Below are 25,823 nucleotides of genomic sequence, written 5' to 3'. Positions count from 1 at the left end.
TGAAAATTTTAATATGCAAAACTTACCATTTTAAATAATTCAAAATAAGCTCAACAGAATGTGTAGCACACTACAAAGAACACAGTGACAAAAAACAAATATGTGGAATGAGAATGCACTACTGGCATACATGGAAGAGAAAGCTTCCCCTCCCTAACATACATACCTGCTGAATGTGTCTACTAGCTCGTTTCTGAGGTTGGTAGATAAGCCAAGTATACAGGACTGTATCAACATTAATTGCTAATCCTTGTACGCTGGATAAGAGTACCGCACCTACACACCACAGAAAAGAAAATAAAATGTTAACTATCTGCTAAAGAATCTCCATATATGTATTCATTTTTCTTGCACACGTATCATCCTTGATGCATATCTTAGTTTGGATTGGACTTACATATATATTTATTTTAAATTCCGTTCAAGAGTAATAATTAAATCATAAACTTCAACAACTTCTTGAAAGTTGTAAACTTGCCAGCACTGCCAGTATTATGGACACACAAAGACACAAAAAGGCAGATAATTGCATTTTGATTTTGCTTATTACAAGGTTTTGCCAAGAAAAACGCTTGTTTTCACAAAGTTGTGTGTGTAACTGAATACACACAACACCTTTCATCAGATTCTCAGCCAACAATAACATTATGCAAGTAATGAGTCAATGAGACCCTTGACAGAAAGAGAAGACTGTAACACACAACTCCCCCCAACCTCAATAAAGAAAAACTTGATCTAGGACAGTGGGGTTCTTTTAATAAAGGCAGGTCTAGTTTAGGTTAGTGTTCTGCCCAAAGCTGCTCAGGATAAACATTTTTCATGTAAATGTGGTCATGAATATTCTTCCGTGGACTAGCTACGTAAAATAAGGCCAATTTTTGAACTCTGCTAACACTGGCAGTCTCGGGACTGTGAGGTCTTAGGATTTTAAGTTTTACAACATATCTTATTTTCTTTAAATCTCACTTTTGAAGTCCTAGGATTACAAGATAGAGCTACTATGTCTCCATTTCTTAAAAGTAAACTTCTAGTTTTCTTATGCTCGTGAAGAAAAACTTACATGGAAACATTAAGGCTCAAAATAGGAGAAAAACAATTCTCCATATCCAGAAATCATATACTTCAAGGCAAGCACACTAAAACCCAATTTTTGAAGCACTACTAAAAATCTGTATTAAAAATCTGATGATGTATTTGTAAGGCTTTTGTTTTAACAGTACAGATAAGGTATCTATTGGAGCAGAACTTAATTAAAAAGCTGCAAAATTCAGAAGCAAATTGATTAATATAAGACAAAGGTATTGATTATATTGAAAGAGTGTGGCAAGTATTAATAGGCAGTTGTCTTTGCATGTAAGTTTTGCAATTTTACAACAAATAAATGAAATTAAGAAGTGTATTAAATACAAAAAATCCTGGTTGCTGGAAGGTCCTATCACCAAGTTCTAGGGAATTACAGTAATTCTCTAATTCAAAGATTCATAGTTCCTAAAGCAATATATAGTATATTTACTCTGTAGTACACAATATAATTATGCAGCAATCTGAATTTAATAATTCCAATAAATTCAGAAAGCTTGTCACACATTTCAATGTACCTTGCAAAAACATATGCTTCAACACTTGTAATACATCACCAAAATTGTAAATGAAAAAAAAAAACCACAAAAGAGGTAAGTTGTGAGTTTATTGTATATACAAAATTTTAAAACCAGCTGAATGCCAAACGGCAGAAGCCTCACCAACCTGGGGCAACGTAAGCAAAGCCTGATGAGTACAGTGGGAAGATAGCAGTCAAGAAATACACAAAGATAAATCATCTGCAGAGCACAAGGTTGGAGTTGGAACACACACTGTGCAGAACTGCTCCTAATACACACACTAGTCAATGTGATCTGATGGTTTTAAATGTCAGTAATAAACCTTAGAAATAAATCTGCAATTTAAGGCAAAGCTGATGTCAAGCATAAAGGAAATGGGTAACATGCAAGTAAGAAAAGCAGTGAATATGCCTTGTGGCAGGATCTGAAGGACACTAGAAAAAGGAAGCAGAAGGTAACAGAGGACTGATAAAGTATATGCTACAATCATTAGCTTTTATAAGATGCTTGGATGCCAAAATAAGAGAATCCCACATCTTTAAGAGATACCGCCTGTTGTCAGCAATTCTTAATGAAAGGTTTAATGTATATGTGATATGACAAGTGGGAATCAGAGACCTCCCAAAGAGTGAGGAATAAAGTCAGCCTACGGGCAAAGTCAACAAAAAACCCCCACATTTATAACAGACTCCTGAAAAGAAAAAGTGTTACTGTAGCACATGATGCTAGTTACTCAATTTAATTTCTTGTTTACTGCAAAAATTATCTACAACTAACAAGTTCAATATACTTAAGTCATGCTTTGAACTGAAACTGAAAACCTTTTCACTTTGGTGAGGTAACACTAGCACAATCCCCTAAAACTCTAAAGTAAGGTAGAACAGAGAGCAAAATAGGTTTTTTTTCCAGTTGTCTTTTTGTCACTGATAGCTTGTGTCTGGGAGAAAGAAAAAAAGGAAAAAAAAAAAAACCACAAAAAACCAACCCCAAACACCAGTACAAGTAGTCAGATAAGCAATTATATTATCTGCCTTTTAATTTGACCATCAGGTAACTTTGGCCTCCTACCAAGCCACTTCTGTCACATCGAATTACTGAAATTTACTGCTGCATTTACTAGTCAGCCACTATATTCAAAGAGCAGTTTAATCACCTATGTAAAGTTATTTTCTGTGTAACAGCTTTCTTCAAAGTAAATAACTATGTAGTCAAAGAAAAGCTTCTCGGATTTGCCTCCTCCTCCCCGCCTCCTCCCCCAAAAAAAACCCTCTTAAACTTGTATTTTCATGCCAAGAAATAAGAACTTCCCCCCCAGTTTTCAAGGAAGATCTCACTGGTGTGAGGACCAAGCTGTAAGTTGGCAGCAGACTCCTTACACGTCTAAGAAAAAAATTTAATTGCTATTTTGTCTCTGTCAAAATGCAATGCTCGAGTTTCCTGGATTTCATTAAGACTGTGGTGAACTTTCTTTTCTCCCCTCCCCTCTTCTCCTTTTAATTAAATTTACATTTCAGAAAAAAACAGACCTTAGCCCCATACCATACTAGGTTTTCTTTCCAGATCCCAGTTCTTGCCAGAGTTATCTATTACATCTACCTAGTAAATTATTTGAAAAATAAGAATCGAACCCAACACCACATAATCTTTGAATATTTGAGAATTTCCTCAAAGTCACAGTGTCATTTACCAGGTGCAGTTTGGTCAAATAATTTCTTTCCTCCCCAGCTTTCGGCTCTCTCCTGGAGGAGCGAACCGGGGGCGGGGGGGCTGCAGGCGGGCGGTGAAGGAGGACAAACAGGAGGCAGCAGAGCACAGCTGCACTTGGCAGTCTCATCCTGCAGACGAGCTTCTTGACAAGCTTCCTTGGACGATAACAGCTGCAGCAAAGCTCTCGTCTTCCCAAGAGACAGGGGGCCTGCGAAGGATAACCTGGGGCCTCCTGCACTTGGGTTGGCTCTTGCACCACCTCCTCCCACCTTGAGTGCTGAGCAAAGGCTGCTGGAGGAACAGGGAGGAGAGGGATCACTAGCCTGGGACTTTAGCCCTACCCTCTCCTTCAAAAGGGAAATTCAAGCATAAAATAAGGGGGACAAAAAAGGGAATATGGTACATTTCTGGTGAGGTGGAAGAGAACACCTGGGGGATGCAGCTGCAGAGAAAAGAGGCCGGAAGTAAAGGCAGGATAGGTGAAATGGGGCGAAGTCAAGCAGCAGAGTGGTGGTGCTGAGGGATGCTCAGCAGTGATAAGGAAGAATGGGAAAGGGCTTCAAATATCACAGAGAGAGAAGAAAAGGATGAAGGCAGCAGGATGGTGAAAGAGAAATGTAGAGGTGAATGAGCGCCTTAAGAAGAAGGGAGATGGCAACACTTGGCAAAACAGCTCTCTTTTTGGAGATGTAAACCTTGTGAAAGAGTGAACTGCGTTACTGGGTCACTCCCAACATTTTGGGGAAAAAAATTGCTAGGAAGAATAGGCAATAATAGTTCAGTCATAAATTTACTTACTGAAACTCAACATTTAACACCACCACCACCACATACCATGACGCACCAGACATTGAGAAGCAGCCTTGCTATTTATGTGCAGAAAAATGTATTTTATCTCTGCAACAATAAAGGAGCACACTGGCAGAGTTCTTTCTAAATTCTGCTCTGTGTGTATGCAGTATCCAAACACATCTATATTGCTATTTCCAGTAAAAACTTTCAGTAAATCATTTTAGGTATTCCCCTATAAAATGAACTGAAAAACCTCTACAGGAAACTGAAGTTCTAGTTAATGTACACTTTCTATTGGGGAGGGATCACAAATATGAACAAAGGGAATGATCTACAATAAAAACTAATTCCTACAAGTTTTGTTTATTTTTAGTAACTAAGTAACTAAAGAAAACATTATACCATCTTGCTATATAAACTACACCATGAATTATTTTAGCATTGAGCTCATAACTCCTAGATGTCTCAGGATACTTGAATGATAAGCAGGTGCCAATACAGGTTGAGTTAGCATTATTAATTTAGTATCCAATTATTTTAAAGGATAACAGAGAGAAGAACTAATCTTTTAACTTATTATCATACTGTTTTGAAGGGCAGTTCCACTAAGGCATACTATAAAAATGCAGATCTGCATATTACACCCAAATGAAGAGTTCTTTTTTTTAAAAAAAAAAAAGTATACAGGTAATTAGTTTGTTCTGCTAGTTGACTCAGAACAGATGCATTGTAAATTACTAAATGTGGAAATATCTAACTCTGTTTAATTTTAGCCTGGGAGTCAACTAAGGGAAAAAGAGTGCTCTTTACTACTCTGCTTACTGCCAAAATGGCTCGCTTACCCACATTCCAAACAGGCTTTACCAGTTAGCTATCCTATGGCACCACAGCCATTTTCAGTCACATCCCAAGCTGAAGAATGAGAGCTGAAGTAGGAGTTAGAGATTGCAGTTACACAGCATAAAAATTAAACATGCAACCTTTTTGTCCACTATGGAATATCAACAACAAGCCTATATGATTGCCCTGCAAAATAATCAGCTTATCTAAGAGACCGAGTCCTGCATTTCATCCTGAATTGCCAAGTCGGACAAGGAAAACAGATATTTCAAGCTACATCAAAGTTAATGCAATTGTGAAAAATTATTTTTACATTATACCATCTACAATAAGTTAATAAATTTTGTCTAACTACTGAAATATATGTCTGCATGTCTCCCTATTCAAGGTTGACTTGAATGATTACAGATGGCCTTTTATGTAAATATTATCCCAATTTTATCATGGAGAAAAACCTCCAAGTCTACTGTACTTTCATAGAGTTTTACACTCACCAAGTGCTTAAAATAACTCTAAGATCAATTAGTTCAGTTGCTTAAACCAATATTAGAATATTTCATTAAAACATAAGTAGTGGGGTAACATTTTCCCATGAACTAAGGCGCTTTGGTCCGTAATATCAAACAGTTCCTTCATACAGCAGTTATTCTTTGCTCAAGCATACATGCACTACAATAGTTTAACACTTTTTTTTTCCTTAAAGCTTTTGATCTTTGGAAACATCCAGTAAGAATCTACTTCTATTACTATCATGACCTTGTAACTCTCCTACTGAGGTTTATAGCAGAAAAAGCATTAAGTGCTGAAACAAAAGAGATCAGCATCATTATTTTTATTTCAAAAATAGAGAAAGTGAGCCAGAGAAGTGAAGTTATTAAATCACACAGCAGGACAGCAGGACCCAGGGATAGAATTCAGATGTTAAAGTTATGCGCCACAGCTAAGTACCTGCTGTAACGAGTAGCAAAAGTAAGTGTATGGGTGTGACTTCTGTTAATCATAACTCTAAATCACGCAGGCCTAATTTCAATTTAATGTTCTGATAAGCCATCATTAGGGTTAAAGAAAAGAAACATCCTATCTCCATCAATATACATACCCAAATACTCACAAATGCTGAATTATGAAATAACATAGAATTATAGCCAAAGGTGTAACATAATGAGGCAAAACACAAAAATGCTGAATACATTGGTTAACACAAAGGGTTGTGTGTCAAGCAGCATTTTTCTGAAGTACAAGGAGCCATATTTCTGTAAATCAATCTGAAGTAAGATATATCAAATCAAGTTGTGGAGAACAACCCTCACTTATTTCAAATAATCCCTGCCCTTTGATGTTAAGAATGGAATTAAGTCTATTTAGTATTTCGTATTTCTTACTGAGGAAAAACGTTATGACATGCTGAGATGCAAGTTTTCACAAAGATGCTAGAATATTTGTATTTAAATTGTTTGTTGTATGTTTTTTTGGGGAAGAAAAAGTATCTTGAAAGGCTGCTTTGTTTTCCAAAATTCATTTGAGCAAAACTAACTTCCTTTAGAGAACATGGTGATGTGTGTTCTGGGAAACAGTTTAATAGCCAATAACAATCAAGAAAAATAGGAAATGTGTAGGCAGCTGTAGTATACAGAAATGTCAGCTTTATTTGGATGATTCCTGAATTGCCCCTACAAAAACGTAACAGCAATATTCCTATGCTGAGCTACATAGCACCTCTTCCTTAATTTCTAGGCTTTCAATGCAAGAACGTCTCATTCAAGTATTATTTCTAGGTCCTGTTTATATATTTAACCATCACACTTACTATTCTGTAAATACAAGGAGAACGAGGAGCCTTAAATTCAACTGACAGAGCTATACAGATAGAAAGCAAGGATATATTATAATGACTTCAGAACCATATTGTCAGCGAGTGAATTAAATGATATGAACATTTTAGAAAACATGAAGTGTTTAGAACACTTGGTTTGTTTTATTAATTAAAAAAAAAAAAAGCGGGGGTGGGGGGGGTGGGGGCGACAAATACAATGTTCAAGTTGCCCAGAGAGTTACGTTTCCACTCGGAATATGCAGGGTGGCCCAAAATGACTCCATGCAGAGGGTGTTACTGGAGACAGTGCTATGCAAGCGGGTGTTTGGACACATAGTAGTGCTTACAACTAATCAGTTTACAAAAGTATCTACCGAAGTCTCCCTTTGTCTTTTTCCCCCTCCAAAGTCCCACTAGAAAGCTACCTAACATTTGGTGTTATAAATCTGATCATCAATCTGACTTTAAGTCCTTAGACTGTGTTTGTTACGAAACTTCATGGATAAGATCTCCTCTGCTAGCATTGAGACACTTTCACATATAGAAGAGTTAGTTGTCAGGCTACCAACAGTTCTGCCTCTGTATCTGATACCACCACAATTACATGTATGACAACAATTACTTAGACCTCTAACAAATGCCATAAATTAAATTAACATGATCACACCTGACCAGGTTTTCAAAATGTTAACACAGGTTTGAGAATTTTAGCTCTGTGACAAAAGAACTCAAATATGTGTTGTAATGTCAAGGCTGTAACTTTTCATTTTCCGTGTGGAACCAACACAACTCACAGTTACTCACAGTTATTCACTCTTATGTACATTTCATTAAAGTAAAAAGTTGGTGCTCTGAATAAACTATAAGGCAATTTTGCTAATTTTTTGTTTGCTCTACTTGGCTGAGACCCCTCGATTCTATTTTAAAGGCTGTGGTGGCTATTTTTTCAGATTACAGGGAGTTTTAGTCTCACTTCTAAAATGCAATAATTCCACGGAATGGATTTCTGATGTTCTACTGAAAACAGACGTCTTCTCAAGCAGACTAGAAATAAAATATTTATATGGATATTTTTTGTTAAACAATAATTTTGCTAATTCCTACATTTAATGGATTGAGATTAGAAGTGAGCCGAATAGGGCAGCAAATCCTTCTCAGGAGTCTAGTACTACTTTTGGATCATATTCTAGTCTGCAACAAATGCGAACAAATTTAATTCTAAATTAAGAAATACTATGGCTCAAACTTAGTGTTCTTCTAAGGAACCAACAAGCATACAGAAAAAGCACATTTAGTTATGCGGTCTACTGGAATTCCCTAGATAAATTCCACAAGGTGTTTCACCAGAGGCTTTTAAAGAGACTATGCTACCTGTAAGGGATAAAAGAGTTAAGTTAAATAGATAAATAATTTGAGATTGGTTAAATTATTGAGGAGAAAAACAATGTTAGGAAAACATGGTAATTTTCACTATGGAAGAATGCAGAGCCCTGCAGGGTCCTGCGCTGCCCAAGATGTTCCAGGAGATGAATGTGGTGCCCAGCTCTGCTGAGCTATCCAGAGTAACCCAAGAACAGGGCTGACCAAAGAACTCCCAAAGTATCCCACCTGACTCAATACAGGTAAACATACTTTTCTTACTGGTATCGTTGCCTCATATCTTAACTTCACATGTAAAATGTCAGCTGAGCTGACTGCTTTGACTCAGAAAACAAGATTTCTGTTTATTATAGAAAAGTGTTCAGTAGGAAGGAAGGAACAGGCAATAAACCAGAAAATATCTATACCACTGCATAAATCCATTGTGTACGCAGATATTGAGAACATAGTGTGCAGCTCTGGTCAGTCAAAGGGGTCGGTTTTAACCATTCAAACCTAGAAACTTCTGTTTCACAATACCATTCATTCAGTATTTATGCTTCCTGATTCACTGTATGCTCCATGCCAAAAGTATTATACATTCTCCAAATCCCAGAGCAGGGAGCACAGAAATAAAAATGTATACACACGTGTTTCTTGAATTTCACTTACTGGTTAAGTAATTTTCTCTTCTTCATTTTTAAATGATTGCCTATTTACTATAGTCAACTCCAAAACAAATGGGTTTTGAACAACTCCAGGTCCAAACCACCTGGACCTCAGAGCCTTAGACAAACTGCAAGAGCAGAACCTCTTTTCCAAATGTACTATTTTTTGTAAGTTTTTATGATTGCATTGTTCTTGGTAAGTAGGTATGTTTAACTACCAACAGTAGCTGCACTTTGTCAATTAACGTCTGTGTAAACAGTATGTAAAGATACCCAGGTCTCCAGATACGCAACAAATGAGTTCTAATCGCTGTTGACAATCCTGCTGCACAGTTTGATTAAAATAACCTCCAGATTCCACACAGAAACTTCTGCAGAGAAAGCTTCAGCTGAAGGCCAAAGGGCCATGGAGGGGCAAGCCGCTGAGAAAACACGTGTCGATGGACAAAGACCTCTTGTGAGTGCGGGAGATAATGTTTTGACAGAGCGATTGCTGACTAAAATCTTGCTGTTGCTCATGGAGGAGCTCGTTCCAAAAACTTACACCTCCACACGGGTATTCTCAACCCTGAGCTACAACTGCAACTACAGCACCCTGATGGACAAATGACTAACCTTCAAGATCTAAGAGACCGCCTAAATGCTCCACGTGAAAGCTTGCATAACAGCAGGTTGAAGACCATAATTGACTTGGATAAGCAATCTATCATGTGATTTTGCTGGAATGAAGATGTTTTCAATAAGGGATAGACAAGGCTGAAAAACTGTATTATATACCTATTGTAAGATGGTTTAGTGCAAGGCTGATCAGGACACAGACTTCCAGGGTTCTAAGTGAATAGCTCATATGGAGCAGGAAAAGACTGGAGAAACTGAGAGCAGAAATCTCAAAGCTATCTTAAATCACAGAATCATAGAAAAATTGAGGTTGGACAAGACCTTTAAGATCATCAAGTCCAACCGTCAACCCAACACCACCATGTTTCCTAAAACATGTCCCCAAGTGTGACATCTACACGTTTTTTGAACATCTCCAGAGATGATGACTCCACCACCTCTCTGGGCAGCCTCTTCCAATGTCTGACCAATCTTTCAGTAAAGAAATTTTTCCTAATACCCAATCTAAACCTCCCCTGATGCAACTTGAGGGTTTGAAAGGACTAGTCATATAGAACCACTCCTAGACTTGTAGAGCACCTGTAAAGTCAGACATATGGCAGGAGGACATCAGAAAAGAAGCACAGATTTACCTTTGTCTTTAAAGGTCAGACTTCCTCCTCACTCCATAACAAAACCATGCATAACTGTATACACAAAAGCATACTGGTATCAGGATTGCATCCTCCTTTTCTCTATGACTGGATTGGTAGAGTGCTACCACACCCTTTCTCCTGTTGTGACACAACATTACAGGAAGATTGTGAAATAATGATACAGGTAAAATAAGCCATGCCTCAATATATCTCCTTTTAAGTGATTTTTCAATAGAATCTCCAGTTTGTTACTTTTATAATCTGGGTTTTAAACTAAACCAGCAAATGCTCTGAAAACTGCCAAGAAGTTTCTTAATACAGTTCAGCTTCTGTATTTATAAACACCTCACTATAATCTGCCAAAATGCTATTTTGCAATTTCTTGCAGCAGTATTCCTCTGCTAATTGTAACAGGATTCTTCCCCTATGGCAGCAGGGCACCAAGGGAGCTATTTTCATTCCTTCTTCAGCAGTTGTCCGTTTGTACTGTTGTGACTATGGATACCAACTGGTCTTGCACTTTAAGTTATAAAACTGAAATCTTTTCAGCAGTAGATGCCTCACGTACTTTCTCTTAAAAGTAATATGAATAATATACAGCTGTGGTTTCTGTTTCCTTTTTTCTTAAACATTACAGCTTCTGAGAGGCAACAGGAAACACAGAAGATTTCACATAATTTCTTAGGTGCTGAAATAAAAGAATACACTCACAGACACAGAGGTTGAGGAATCAGAAAATAATTTAGGAAGGCAAGCAAGCTTCACAGTAGAAATTCTACATAACATTATGCATTTCTATTGCAGAAATATAAGTGGAGGAAGAACGGAAAACTATGTATCTCCTAAACAGAAAATCCTTACTAATTCCTATATTCCTTTATATTGCTTAAGACGACTTCATGCTCTACACCAGTCATTCAAGATTGCATATGAGTTGTCAAAGAATAAGCCAAAATAAAAATAACCACAGTATGTTACACTGACAAAGTTGTGACACTACAAGATAAGTTAAGTTACACAGGGAGTTCTACTGTAAACTTGGCTTTTCCCCCCATATGTACCCTCCACTGAAACTTGATATATAGGACTCAAGTTGAAAGCAAATATTTTCTTTAAAATACAAATAAAACAAAAAAACCCACACTAACCAACATCTTTGAAAAATATGAGATTTGTAGTGCTTGGTTACTTAGTGGAAAAGAAATAGAAGTTTTAGATACTATGGACATAAAATGGGCAAGTTTTCTAATGGACAGTCAGTTGTGGTCACTTTTGCAGCTGATGTCTGCATAAGCAGTAATTTCAAAAGGGTCCTGTATTTGCGAATGACAGTACATACACCCAAAAACCCCCATTTCATTGAATCTGCACTCGATTTCCACAAACAAGGAAAATTACATTTTAGAGGTAACCTTGGTAACATCATGTTAACTTAATTCCAAATTTGAATGAAATTCCCCAAGTCCATTAAATATAATTTAATTTTGAGCTTTATGGTACCATTTTGGTAGACATATCTACCATATAAAACTGAAAAGCCTTCCTCAACTTATGAAACCTACATGTAAGAAACGAAGGAGAACAGCTAAGGATCTCCACGTATACTGAAATGGTTGTACCCAGACACAAACGGGTGGACTACCTTGACATCTCAAATGTGAAAATAACTCTATTCACACCTAGAGGAGGGGAGCCAGCTTCAGAAAGTCTTGGGAACATGCTATAGTTTCAAGATATTTTAGAAAGATTTCTAATTAACTACATTACATATTGGAGGACTTTTGAAGATATACAGTGTACTAACTGAAAAATTCCCACATAGCATAAATACCTAGGAGAAATGTCTTGTTGCTGCATATAGTGAAATTGCCTAAAATTCTGACTGAATTTACATATCAGCATATTGAATGCATATAGTGCAATCTGGATTCCTTGCCTGCAGTTTTATCTGTTACTTCTCTAAGTTCCATCTGGGATGCTAGTAAACTCAGCAGAACAAATAGCTTTCCTTCCTGTAATATTCTTGTAAATAAACACAAAACCTAGAAATAAACAATTACTGTATTAATCACAGATTCAGTCATATCTATATGAAATGTAAAATTGCACCTTTTACTGGTATCAATTTTATCCCCTTTTAGAATAGCTTCATATATAATGGTTACAAAGAGGAATTGATACGACATATCCTCTAATTATTTAGTAACTTCCTAAACTAGCATTTATGCTACTAGAAATGTACAGCAATTCAGACTCTATACAGTCACTGTGAATGTTACAGATACTGATCAAAGAAGCATCTTAGCTGGGCAAAGGAAAGCCCGTCACAGTGCTTTTACAGAGATGAAGCAACTAATGTTAAAAATGCCAGAAAAGAAAGGATCCAACACAAAGCACCAACACAAGTAATACTGGAGGAGACTGTTGATCATCCTGACTTTACTACTGAGGGCAATTTTGAACATTTTAGAAGTATTTTTAAAAACTGAAATAATCTTCCAATTTGTAGAGATAAAGGTTCCCAGGTAAATTTAACATAAAATCTGAATTATTGAAATAATTTTTCACAATAATATAATGAATGTTACCATGACCAGCAGTAGACAAATAATAAAAACCTGTCTTTACAGATCATATTGAGGGCATAAAATCAAAGGATTAAGCACACTACACTATAAATTTCATAGAGTATTATAAAAAAAAAACAAACCTATGAAAGACAGCATTCAGAATATCCTTAAAAATATCCAGAGTGACAAACTGGTTTACTATAAAAGTTGCTTTATTCTTCTGCCTGAAACAAAGCTCTGAGCCTCCAATGCAGCAAGGAGAAAAAGTAACTGTTAACCTTTTCACATCAGAAATTAATGCACAAAACTACAAACACAGCCAAAGTTTGTGCAGTTCATTTCTACCTGCAGTGAACAGGAAGACGGTTATTTGATGTTTACTAGTTGCTTCAGAATTACTACAGCATTTAGTTGATGTAGAGCTAAGCTATTCTTCCAATACCGGCATGTTTGTAAACTTCAAATGAACAATTAAGGTCAGCTATTAAGATAAATTATTCTAAAGATTCAGGAGAACTAGACATGATGCAGCCAAAAAACTGAAACACCTAACAAATACAGTAAACTCATTTTCTTTTAGACTGAAATATGCATTCTTGAACAGTGTTAAGACTTGTGTTGAATATCTTCTCACTCAGTGGATCTAATCAAGAACTTATTAGGGACAGGCTTGCTAAATCTCATTACTAATACTTCTGAATTATAGGAAATCTGTATGAGATTAACTATGCTTAATATATATTAAAGCATTAGTTACACTATTATGTAAATATACCTATTTTCAAATCAATTTTTAACCTATTCCATCACTGTTAAATTTTTTTAAAAACTTGAAACAAGGTAAAATTGAATTGATTATATAAATTTTGATTAACAAATCCAAAATTATGTTTAGTTCAGTCAGTGTTTTAAATCACCTCCTAGCTAAACTGATAGCAGGAATTTTACTTTCACTTTTGGGCTTGAGTGAATGGTTCTCTTCATTCAAAATACCAACAGCTCTGTTCTAGTTGTCTATTATTAATAAAAATGTATTTATTTTTGTTATGATATTTATTATTTTTAAAAAGCACATAAACTTCTCCAGTATGGGCACTGGAAAATCACAGGTAAGGTAAATTATGAAACTGCATCTCTTAACGAACAGAAGTACAGAAAGCTGCTGTCACATTTAGGCCACAGTGGGAGTCTTTAAATATGCTGTCTTGAAGAACTGATTTTTAACTGAGACCAACTTTCACATTTTTACAGCATCTTCTGAGAGAAATGTTACAAATAAACAGAAATCTGTAACCTTTAGTGTTATTCTGGCAGTAAGCTGAACACTACAGCTTCATGATTTTACAAAGCTCATTTAAGATTTTCAGCAAAAGAAGTGTTAAGTAAACTGTAAAACACATCTGCACAAGCATTATAAGAACACTGAGTTTATTTACAAAGCAAATATTCCTGCAGATGCCTAACAATATATCATGACATCTTCAGAATACTAACTTTCTAACCAGATCTTTTGGGGATGTGCTCTGAAAGAGTGGCTGTGCTCTTACATCATATTTTACAGATGAGCAAAAACCGTACCTGCTACAAACTACTTAGATCAAGTTTTCCTGCATTTGTTAGTGCACATGTCAGACTATTAAAATTATAATAAAAAAAGAAGTCCAATCAGGTAAAAGCTGTAAGAAAATAATCAAAGAGAGATCTAAACAATCAAACGTTAAAAGAAACGTTTACTTGTAACCATGCATTAGATACCCCATGCAATTTTAAATTTTCTGCCTGACAGCGCATGTTGCGGGCCCTGTATGGTCCCTACTGTGCAACCATAGCACTAGCTAAACAAATTCTTTGCTAATCCAGATATCTCAGAGCTGTATTTCTATGCTGGGGCTGGAGAGGTGCCAGTTCTAAAACCAAGAGGTGAACATAACAGCAAGCATACGATGTAATTTCTGTATCTGTAAGAGGAAAAAAGCTAGAGGATTCTTAATTTTCTTGACATTAAGGGAAATAATTCTGATCAGCTGCTTCTTCCCCAGGTCATTAACCTCATAGTCCTTTATTATGATTATAACACTGCGTGTAGAAACCAGATTTCTGGAATAAAATGCAGATGTTCATGAAGTCTTGTGCCTGCTCATAGCTTTATGTTTTGTGATACTAAGTGGATACTTGGCTTTTGGGTTGGGCTTGCGTTTTGGTGGGGGGTGCATTAACTGGTGAGAACATTTAAAAACTTTAAAAAGTGACTGATGTATAACCATTTCAAGTATGCAGTTGTCATTCTAACAAACCTCCATCTTGGACCATGGACTGAGTAATTTTAAAGTTTCATCAGGTCATAAGTTTAAGCGAAAACCAGTTGGTATATACTGTTAAAAAAAGGACCACTACCATACATGCTGTGTTTCAGTTGCTTCCCGCTCCTTACCACATCATTAATTTTATGTGGCGTAAGCTTCATCTGCTTTGTTACTATTGCTGCATAGCTGGTTTCTCCTTTCATGCAAGCTTATATCAAGTCCAAAGGTTATTAAAATCACATAAATTTTCTGTAAATATTCATCTATGCTCAGCTATCTCCAGAGTGACAAGCTAGATGCTAAACAGCGTCCAACTGAAGAACATGACAAGATAGTTCAAAATAACTCTGTTTACTTAGCTGCTTTCAGTCCAAGGCAAAACCAGAAGAATAGTTAATATGACTGCCTTGGAAGTTTTCAATTTCATGTTCTTATTTTACAGATATATGCAAAGAAGAGAATCTTTGCCTTTGCTTAAAATCCAGAGAATTTGCCAGAAATAATTTCAAGTCATCAATAGCTAGGAATATCCAAACTGTTTTGGCACAGTAACTAACTTGAGTACCTCCTTAATTTGAGGGAAAAAAACTTCTATTCAGATCAATCCGTTTGTGTTTGTGGTGTGCCTTGGAGAAAGAAACAGGGAGGCTCACAACAGCAGTCTGCTATAGTTATGGGCATATCAGAAGAACATTAAGAGGATCTGCTCTAAATTCTTGTACCCTCAGCTGGAAAGCTCTTGCATGGATTGCTATAAAAATAGCAAGGTAGACTGAGTAAGCAAGCACCTTATCGTGCTGCTTGTACTGGTTGCTGTTTATGAGAGCATGCTTACGTTAGGGTCTGCATCTGTCAAATCTCAGAAGACCTGACAGCACTCTAAGTTATTTCATTAAATGCAACTGTCCCTAGTACCCTCACGTATTCTTTGTAACTCAGAGGATTATTTGCAGAATTCTACATTAATCCTTTTAGCACAACCACACAACTCAGAACATCTTCCTGCACAGCAGCAAATCTTTATCACAAACTGCATTATGATTTTCTGTTTTAGCAATCTGCAGCTTCTTTACAAATTTACAAGAAATACTACTTAACAGCCTAAAGGATTTGTATTTTTGAATACGCGATTGTCTAGTTCTCCTCATTTATCAATACATTCAGCTACATGACAGCAGGGCAACAAAATTCAAGGGATGTTTAATGGATGGTTTTGATTAAAACAGGCTAAAACTTAATTTTATTGAAACTCCCAGCCACTAAAAAAAAAAGGATGCTCCATAATTTAAATAATTCCAATAATGATTAAAAATAAATACCATGACACCTGTAATCTAATCACAGGAGCATCATAAGAGTGAAAGAAAACACGAAAGTAGTATTTAAATGTAAATGCAACTCAGTTGTGAGAAATGCAATAAGCAAATGTGTCCAATGTCAAAAGATGACAGAGTTTAAAATTTAAGGTAAACAGGGATGTCAAGATTAACCTCACTTAAACTTTGACTTTTACATATCTGTCCTAGGTGGCTTATTCTTAGGCTACAGTCATATCAGGTATTCTTTAAATATCATACACGATTATGTATGAAAGTTGTAAGTCTCCTGCCCCAGAAGTATGGTATAAAGGTAACACACCAGTTAAAAACAATCTATCTTAAACATCTATTTTGTGTCAGACCACAGCTTAATGAATACTAATTGTGCTTAAAAATCAAGGCAAAAAAAGGGTTCAGGCATGAAAGATGAGCATTTTTAACATCAAAGAACCTACTGTACACTTCCTTATTAGACATTAGTTTTTCACTTAAGCAGGAAAAAGCAAATTAATGAATAGATCATCTGTGGATCTAATCTGAGTTTTTGTAGTTGTGCCCGTATCTTATACTCTCCAGCTGTAGTGGCTAGTGAAGCAGTTACAGACACTGAAAAAAAGATAGTATTTTATAGATGAGGTTTTGAACATCACATATTTGCTGTGCAGCACATTTTATACTCTGAAACATTAATATAATGAGAGGAACACTACGGGGGTAATCCATATGGCATTTAGAATTAAACAAGTATTTACTGATAAAAATCCATAAATTCATTCAGTCTTGTACTATTTTACAGAAGAACAGCTATTAACAGTTTCTTCCTGATATCAGAAAACCAATTAGCATTAATTCCTCCAATATATTCTACAGACAGAGTTTTAATGTAAGACATACCACTGTTACTGTAATACCTAGAAACACTGAGATGTAGATTTGGTTGGGTTTTTTTTTTTTTCTTTTTTACAACTGAAGAGGTAATATTCTATTTAAGACATTCCTCAAAAATTATATACCATATTTATTCCTACTCTCAAAGGATATGCATACTGACTCCTCCAGCCCTAGCAAAGACTCCTGTCACGAGAGACCACCACATTCAGGAAAGAGATGAGAATCCTCCATGGATGCCACCTGAAAAACAAATCTGCACAGCTCGCAGCGCCTTCCAGCAGAACTAACCCATCCTCCCAGATGGTCTAGCCATGCCCCCAACGCGCAAGCTCCCAGACCTGTCGGGGCATGCTGGCTGGCACATACTCATTCTGCACATTCTTTCACTCTCAAGTACTGGCAGCAATCTCATGCTAACAAATACATAACAGACACACTGCTTGTGAACCGCCTATGGCAGATAACACCAGAACCACCGTTACCTCCATGTAGCTGGTTGAAGTGAAGCTACAGAAGTAACTTTCACAGTATATGCAAGAATGCTAGCATGTTAAGTACCTCACTGGGAAAAAGAAAAAGTCATTTATTCTATCCACAGACTTCATGTTACTTAAGCTTCAGTATAGCATAAGTCAAATAATAAAGCTCAAGTGTAATGTAAATCATTATTACATGAAAGTTTACTTTCCTGTCACTACTGCCACATTCAGAAGCAACCTACAGTTCTGAATATCTTTTAAGTATTTTTCATCAGTGCAAAATGTTTGTAAATGTTCTCTAAGCTGAAGACTCAAACAGATAGTCTTTTGTGAAGAAACTTTTCCTCATCATTCTTTCATTACAAAGTGAGCATACAGTGCAAAGTAATCAAGTAGATTAAAAATAGAGAGGCCTAATCTCCCTTTATTGAGATATTATTCACAGGCAATGCAATTTTCCTGTTGTCCAGTGGAAGCAGTGAGTTGCCACATAGAAGTGCATGTTTTTATTGATTACCAGGAAACTGTGGGTACTAAATGTCTGCTCATGAATCATACTTTAGGTGCCTGAAGTAGGAATGTGTGAGTCAGGCTTCCATGGTAAGAGAAAGGACAGGAGTGAAAAAAACCCCAACCACCCCAAAAAATCAAACCCATACCAAAACCCAGGAAATGTATTTTCTGTCATTTTCTTTCCAGATTGTTCATTGGTTCAAAAAGTAAAAAAGGTATTATCAGAGATTAAGTTATGAAAAAAATCCAGCTCCCTCTCTAGTCATCAACTATCTCCCAGGCACAGACTAACTGTACGGCCCCCTAAAGAGACCCAGCAGTGCCCTCTGGTGATCCAGGTCAAATGGAGCTGTGTTACATGGGCAGAAAAATGGACCAGTGCCCTCCAGAAGCTCCAGATAAAGTAGAAGGGTTCTGTCGCTTCTTCTGGGGAATTACAGAGGAGCACGTGCCATTTGCATATATTTGTACCATTCTGTAAAATTTCTGCCACAAAATTTACTTTGTTTGAATGAATAACAATTATATCTGCATTTGGGGACAAAAAGGCACCAATATCCATTGTGTCCAATACATGTCTAAGTTTTCAGTCCTTGGCTAACACTGAAGATGACAGTGGTAGGTAGAACAGTTTTAGAGGATGGGACAACAAAACAGGCATTTCTTTTCCTGTTTGCTTGGCTGGTTTTTTGTTTGTTTGTTTGTTTGAAGTTATGTAAGAGACTCCCACAAGAACACGGTGGGCTAATATGATTTATATCAACTAGAGTGCAGCAGACTGGCATTATCTTTTGGTCCTTTGATAAGTTTGGGAGAAAAAATAGAAAATGGTAGCATGAGAAATTCTGGCAATGCGGCTGGTCTCAGTGGAAATCCAGTATTCAAAAGCCACCCAAAGTATTTAACTGTATGGCAAGATCTACCAGGCTGGATTCCCAAAAGAAAAGCTTAAAAATAAATTTTTAAGGTATAATTAATTTAGGCTCTTGATATACTGATACCATTACTCATGTTTTAAATCTTACCTCCAACTACCGTTTCTCTCACTGAGTTCTAATCTTTCTTCCATCCATTCTATTATCCAACAGCTTCCTTCCATCTACCTCACCTTCCTTTTCAATTCCCATATTATTCCCAATGCACTAAATATCTTTATTCTCATCAACATCTTTCCTTATTTCTTCAAACATAACCCCTCAAGTACATTTAATGTTTTCACTTTCGACCCATCAGCATTACCCCATATTCTTACAGACATGTTGTCTTACACCTACCCTTTTTGGGTTTGTTTCTTAACTACGTTGAGCTTTCTGAACATGTAATATATCTTATTTTTTGAATGTACCATTTACTTTTACAGTGTGACATAATTTACAGTAATTTGATTTGAATCTCAATTTTGGTAACTGAATTTTTATGACAATGATGTATAGGTCTCATATAGCAAATAATTATCATCTATAAAGTTCCTACTAGGTCTGGATTATTTTTACTTGAAATCTAAACAAAATAGTCAAGAAAGCAGATTAGCTGCGTACATTTTGATGCTGTAAGTCAAACGTGAAAATAGCCTTTCAAATATATTCTTCAGTTGGATAGATTTAACTGAACAAAAATTAAAAGGAACACAGATTCAGAAACAGGGAAAGTGAGCAAAACTGAGACAGCATTTTGTTCTTTTTTTGATCAGAGTTATGGTAATAGGACAAGAAACTTCTATGTATTTTGGATTCTCACTTCACAGAGATTCACTGGAGTGGTATTGCAGAAGAATCAGTTAACTCAGACCATGTGGATCTCAAAGTTTTTTCTCTTAAGGAAAATAAGGCACAAGACAGCGTGTCACTCAGCTCTACTTCAACAGCTGTTCTTCCACCCCATTCTATGTCAGCTAATTTTTCTCTGTAGTCATTTTACTGCTATCTTCTGTGCAATTGGCTTTTGCGTCTGCCCTAAAATGGCACAGAAGAGCAGCAGATTCATTACCACTGAGCATGACTTCAATTCTTATCTGGCTACACAGTGGGTTCAGAAGTAAACCTTCTTTTAACCTAATTTCTTTCCTAAAATACTATCACCCCGGCTAACCCATATTATATCTTAATTATTAATAGGCAATTAGGGACATGAAAAATATCTTGCCAAGCTAATGTTTCATTTTCCATAGTTCAAAAAAATATTTTCCATTCCTTTTCTGTTCATCACAGTAAAAAGCAGCATATACTGTCAGGCACATGATTTGCTGATCTGTGCCACTTTGCAGTGATGGCTGTTTGGAAGGCAAATTGCTAAAAGTTACAATAGATAATTAACATTTTTGTTGCTAACAGATAATCATGCAGGGCTTGTTATCCTTACTATAAGAGGACATTTGTAACTTCTTTTTTCATTTTGTCTTTATTTATGTTATTGTGTGGTAGTTTAATTCCAATATTGCAAATGAAAGCCTCAGTCTTAAGATAAATCTGAAAAGTAGAGTGTTACTGAAAAGATAACTTACTAGTATTTACAAAGGTTCACTGTAGATATAGAAGATATAGAAGTTATTGTAAATGCCTACATATTCCCCGCTGCAAACACTAACGCCTGTTCTCCAAAATAAATTTGCAAGATAATGCCTTTACATTGAAAACCATTTTTATCAAATTACACACAGGATGAACATAAAATAAGTGATTCCATCCAGATGAAGAGAATGAAAGGTTTCCTAGATCTCAAATGGGGAAAAATATTGCTGTACGCAGCAAAAATTGTTGTTGGTAATATCTTAATGGTCTCAAAATGCAGAAGAAACTAACAAGGGTACCTTTGAGCAAAAAAAAGTAATTATTGACTATATTTAATAGATTACAAATTATTGTCACTCTGTGCAGAACAAATTTAATGTAGCAAATGGTATTGTATACCAGTGTGTTTAATACAAACTGGAGTTAAGCAACCATATAGTGTAAGTATAACACTGACTTTGTACTTGTAAACATCCTTTCCACACAGAGCCCTCTGGGACATTCAAAGAATTTACTGAATGAGCTACTTGGAATAAATAAAGAACACTCAACTTGGCCTGTAAGAACACTCGACTTGGCCTGTAACACTTTAACTGATTTTTTAAAAAAAAGTTTTAACTGTTCCCCTAGTTGCCTGGAAAGGGCCATTTGAAAAAATGCTGCTGCGGCAACAGTAAATCTTTATTAATTCCTCATTTTTGGATTTTTCTTGCATGGGGCTTGTTAAAAATGATCTTTCAATCAAACTGGTTGAGGACTGAAAATTTAGTACTATACAGTGAACCACACAAAAGTACCGAAAAAAAAGATGTTACTTTTTTTTTTACTTACTCATAGAAACCAGTTAATTGTGGTAGTAAAATCAGTTGAAGTGATAGTTACATAATCTAAATGAGAAGATGCATTTCTGCCAGTTTATTACCATGCTTAGCTTTAACAAAAATCAACTTTAACTCAGTTACACGTACCAGCTATGTGACTTTGTTCAAAAGTTGTTAGAGATGACCTGTCAAATTTGATTTTTAAAATCTTGAAATGGATTTTTAAAGTTTGCAGCTACACTTATATAAGATTAATTTACAAAGAAAGTTTAAGTGCTTGAATCTCTTATTTAGCAGTAAGACTGTTTTCTAGAAAACTTGTGGGCTACAGGTGCCTTTGCAAAATTACCAGTTAAAATTACTTTAGAAGTGCATTTCTTGTCAAGTTATGTTTGAAAGCATCAGCACCCACCTTGCCATACCTTGTTTTGTTTGAATACCAAGCAAACAAAAGCAAGTTGAAATCTAAGAGCTCAGTTGACAAAAAAAGTTTTAAAAACTGCTTTATATACAAAATGCCTTCCCTATATCCACTGTACATTCTGACTATATCCATATGGGGGCAGTAATGTTAAAGAAAATAAACCACTCTAGAGCAGTCATGTTAATTAATTTGTTGACAGACAATTTCTTAAACACAAGGTTCTCAATACCATACTCAAAAAAATTCTTTGAAGGCAGTGCTGCTCCTCAGAACTCTGTTTAAAGGGCTACCACAGAGTAATCACCCTACTCATAATCCAGAGCCTAGATCTATTTCTTGGCATACTTAGTTGTCCCCATGAATAATTTACTGTTATTTTTGCATTGTACTTACTAAATCTAAAGCCGTATCTACAATGCAGCACTGTCCTAAGACTGGCAGCAGGTGATGAGGAACTCGTATGTCCATAGTAGAATCATAGTAGAAACAAGGTGCTGAAAGAGCTATTATGGATTATCACCAGAGTAACAGTTCCTGGATCAGGAGAACTTTATCTCAGTGTAAATTATTCTACCAGGTCAGCTGCCTTCCCCCTCCATGGAGTAGCTGGAATCCTAGTGGGATAAACCCTGCCTGGACGTTCAGAGCAGCAGCTTCTCCTCTGAACTGAAGCTGGCCTGAACCAACATCCCTGTCAGACTCACAAATGAATGTTCTTTCAGCCTTCATCCTGTACCCCTCAGGCACACTTTTCCCAAACCAGCTGCAAAAAACCACCATCACATGCACCTTTGAAAAAAGCTAGTTCTTCCACAACCTTTCCACAAACCTAGATGATTAGATCACCACCAATTATTCAATGGCTTCCTGAATGTACTGGTAATCTACAGGGAAGAAGTCATTTATTGTTAGGTGAAAGGCTGTAGGAACATTGCAATCAGGTCTACAATTTATTAGAAGAGACAGACCAGGAATATGAGGTATGGAAGCATAACTGTTTGCAATGTTTCACAGAAAATCCCCTAACAAAAATCAAAACCAAGGAAGTAGGCCAAACATACAGTGATCATTACCCTGATCCCTTCACGAAAACTTACCATTACAGTCCCCCAAACAGCCTTCTGACTTCCCTAGCACAACAGTTTTCAACTTTTTGTGGTAAAAGGGTTGGGGGGGGGGGTGCGCCTGTGTGAAAAGAGGCCCTCTAAGATACAGTCTTCACACCACTCAAGAGTTTGAAAATGCACTAGTTTAAACATTAGTTGCAAAATACTGTAATGTCATAAATAAAAAAAAAAAAAAACAAACCCAAAACAAACACAAGCTTCTTTTGTGTTCAAGATTCAATGACAACTACTTAATAACTTATGCGGAAAAAAATCATTCAGAAGTAGAGTTAATCATATGAACAGAACTCCAAACCTTTATTACAGCTGTGCTACCTGGAGATGAAAATTATACAAGCTTATCTTCTAAATAATACAACACATACTTGGCTTTAAATACCATCAAGCCAGGTGGTAAAAGGTCTTGAGTCTACTCAAGAAGAATCATAGGATTCCCTTTAAAAAAACCAAACTAAAATATCCTAAAACCTACACCGTTTAAGGCACAAAGGGCCTTTGCATTTAAGGCATTTGCATTTAATTTTGGAAAACTGAGTGGAAGCCTCCTTGCTTCCAACTGTGTATGTAAATATTTCAGGATGAAAACAGCCACTCCCATGAACTTTCAGTGAAGGCAAACCTATTTCTCCCTCACTGCATTTCCCCTTGTCACCTTGCAATGTCCTCCCTCTCCTGCAGCTCATCCAGCCGCTCTTCATAAACATCTCCCAAACATTCATTTAATTATCCACAGATTTTTTTTCTTCTGTTTATGCTCACAAAATCATAGAGCAGAGGGAAACAGGGAAATAACTGGAAATAAGACTACTTTGAACTGTAAAAAAATAAAAATCAGAGTCCAGAAATGATACTTCGAGCAAAATCACAGTTATTTGTAAATACTCATTTCATCTCAGGACTCAAAATCCCTAAAACCACTGAAGTCCCACTACACTGGGAAATATGCAGACACATTCTACAAAACAATATAGTAGTTGATACAAATCTGGAACAATTTCACAAAAAATTTTGATATCAACAAGATGTGCTTGCTGAGCTCCCAGCCACTCTGAAAAACAAAAAAACAACTTAGTTTTTATATACAATAATAAAAAATTCAAAGTTTAAAACCTAGATTTGAAAAATTCTAATGAGATTTGCAAAATGACATGCAGTACCACAGATTATAGATGTCATTCAATCTCCGCAGAAAAAGAATTCGTATTTGATGGTACCTTACATTTGCTTAATTATTTATTTTTTTTTTTTGGCTAAGGAGTTATCAGAATACCTGTGACTTCTGTAAAAAATTAAAGGGAAAAACGAGCAGAAAACTTCCTAATTTCTTACTGTAGTCCACAAATAACTATGACTGGCAATGCTATCCAATGACTGTGATGCATAACTGTTTTGAGAGTTAGAAGGAATTAAAATGGATAACAGGATGGGAGAAGACTCTGAACATAATTATAAATACATGGGAGCCACCTAGCTATTCTGAAGCTTGATGTCACTTCTGAACTGGTCAAACCCAAAGCTTGACTTGCAGTTTTCGAAGCAGCAGTGATGAGCTCTCTTACTTTTGAGGCAAGCAGGAACTGTATTAGCACTCTTACTTAGAAGAGAATGACAACCTTGAAGTAGATTTCCGGGGCAAGGAAAGGAAAGCCTTATTATCTATGTCTGATCATTAGCTCACGGAACAGACACTTTCCTATACAAAGGGCAGAAAAGGGTCAGAGCCACAGAGCATGTCTAGTGATTATGTTGATAGCTATCATGCCAGCAGACAGCTGGGGGAATTGTGGGTGCATTACACATGAAGTTGACTTTATGGCTGCAAAGATATCAGCTTTCTCCATAATTTGGAACTAACAGGGAGTTTCCTCTTAAGGCAGATGGATTTTTTCTGGCCATTTGAGAAGGATCTTGGTTGTTAATGCTAAGAACCTGTACAAAGAGAGAAAATGCTAACAACTGTCTTAATTGCACTTCTGACCAGAATACCCACAGAGAGCTAGACTAGCAGAGCTACTGTATCAGATAAAATTCTTTCCCCAGACATTTGTTTGTCCTATTCAATCAGGATTTCTCAGATAAACATTTTGGTTTTGGCACTAGCAATTCTAATTTTGCTTATGAAAAGACGTGCTGAAAGGTTTTGGTTTTGAAAAGCAAACATGAAACATCCCAGGTGCACAAGTTTATATTGAAATAAATCTTACTTTACATTAATCTGGGGGGGGTGAGCTGGGGGGTGTTCCTGGTGAAAATTCAGGAGCGCTAATGTGTCCACCTAGACCAAGAAGATATTGTGTTCTCTTTAAGTAACAGAGCAACGTGGCACCAGGTTCCAGGTACTACTCTTTGAGTTTCTGTTACTAATTGCTGCCTGACTAGAGGGCGGGGGGAAATGGAGAAGAAGGGGACAAATTACATTTAAAAAAAAAAAAAGAAAAACAAAGACTTTGGCATATGTACTTTTTAAGTCATTGAGTCTAGTTCCCTTACCACAAGGAACCAAAACACGCTACCCAGTTTTACCTACTGGACTGCAAAGCTTGCTGTTACCTAAAAGACAGCATATTCAGAGTTTAAAAACAATCTTAAGCACACTGCAATAAATAAATAAATCAATCCTGAACTCCAAGAGGTTGTAAGTCAGGCTACTACCAAATTTACTGCCCAAGTTGAGTGGAACGTGGAATGATTTTTTGTCTCTGATCCTTGTAAGACATTACTATTTATTTCAAAAGACGTGGAGGGTTCCCACTCTCTCAAAGGGATAGGATCAAACTACCGCGTATCTATAATTTCGTTAATTAACCAATCGGGCCACATATGCACTTAAGCCAAC

The 25,823-nt window shown here is 36.4% G+C and overlaps 1 protein-coding gene across 5 annotated transcripts in view; it reads right to left on the bottom strand.

Annotated features, from left to right (window-relative positions):
- VPS13B (vacuolar protein sorting 13 homolog B) overlaps positions 1-25,823 on the bottom strand; it is a 486,846-nt gene that overhangs the window by 266,977 nt on the left and 194,046 nt on the right. For all 5 annotated transcript variants that reach the window (XM_075085497.1, XM_075085494.1, XM_075085496.1 and 2 more), the window contains exon 20: positions 167-276. In XM_075085497.1, coding sequence (XP_074941598.1) covers positions 167-276 — 110 coding nt within the window. The remainder of the gene's footprint in view (positions 1-166; positions 277-25,823) is intronic.

This window comes from Phalacrocorax aristotelis, chromosome 2 (genome assembly GCF_949628215.1).
Source record: "Phalacrocorax aristotelis chromosome 2, bGulAri2.1, whole genome shotgun sequence".
NCBI classification, from domain to species: domain Eukaryota; kingdom Metazoa; phylum Chordata; class Aves; order Suliformes; family Phalacrocoracidae; genus Phalacrocorax; species Phalacrocorax aristotelis.
Note: the sequence above shows the minus strand (reverse complement) of the source record. Positions and strands in the feature narration are given on the sequence as shown.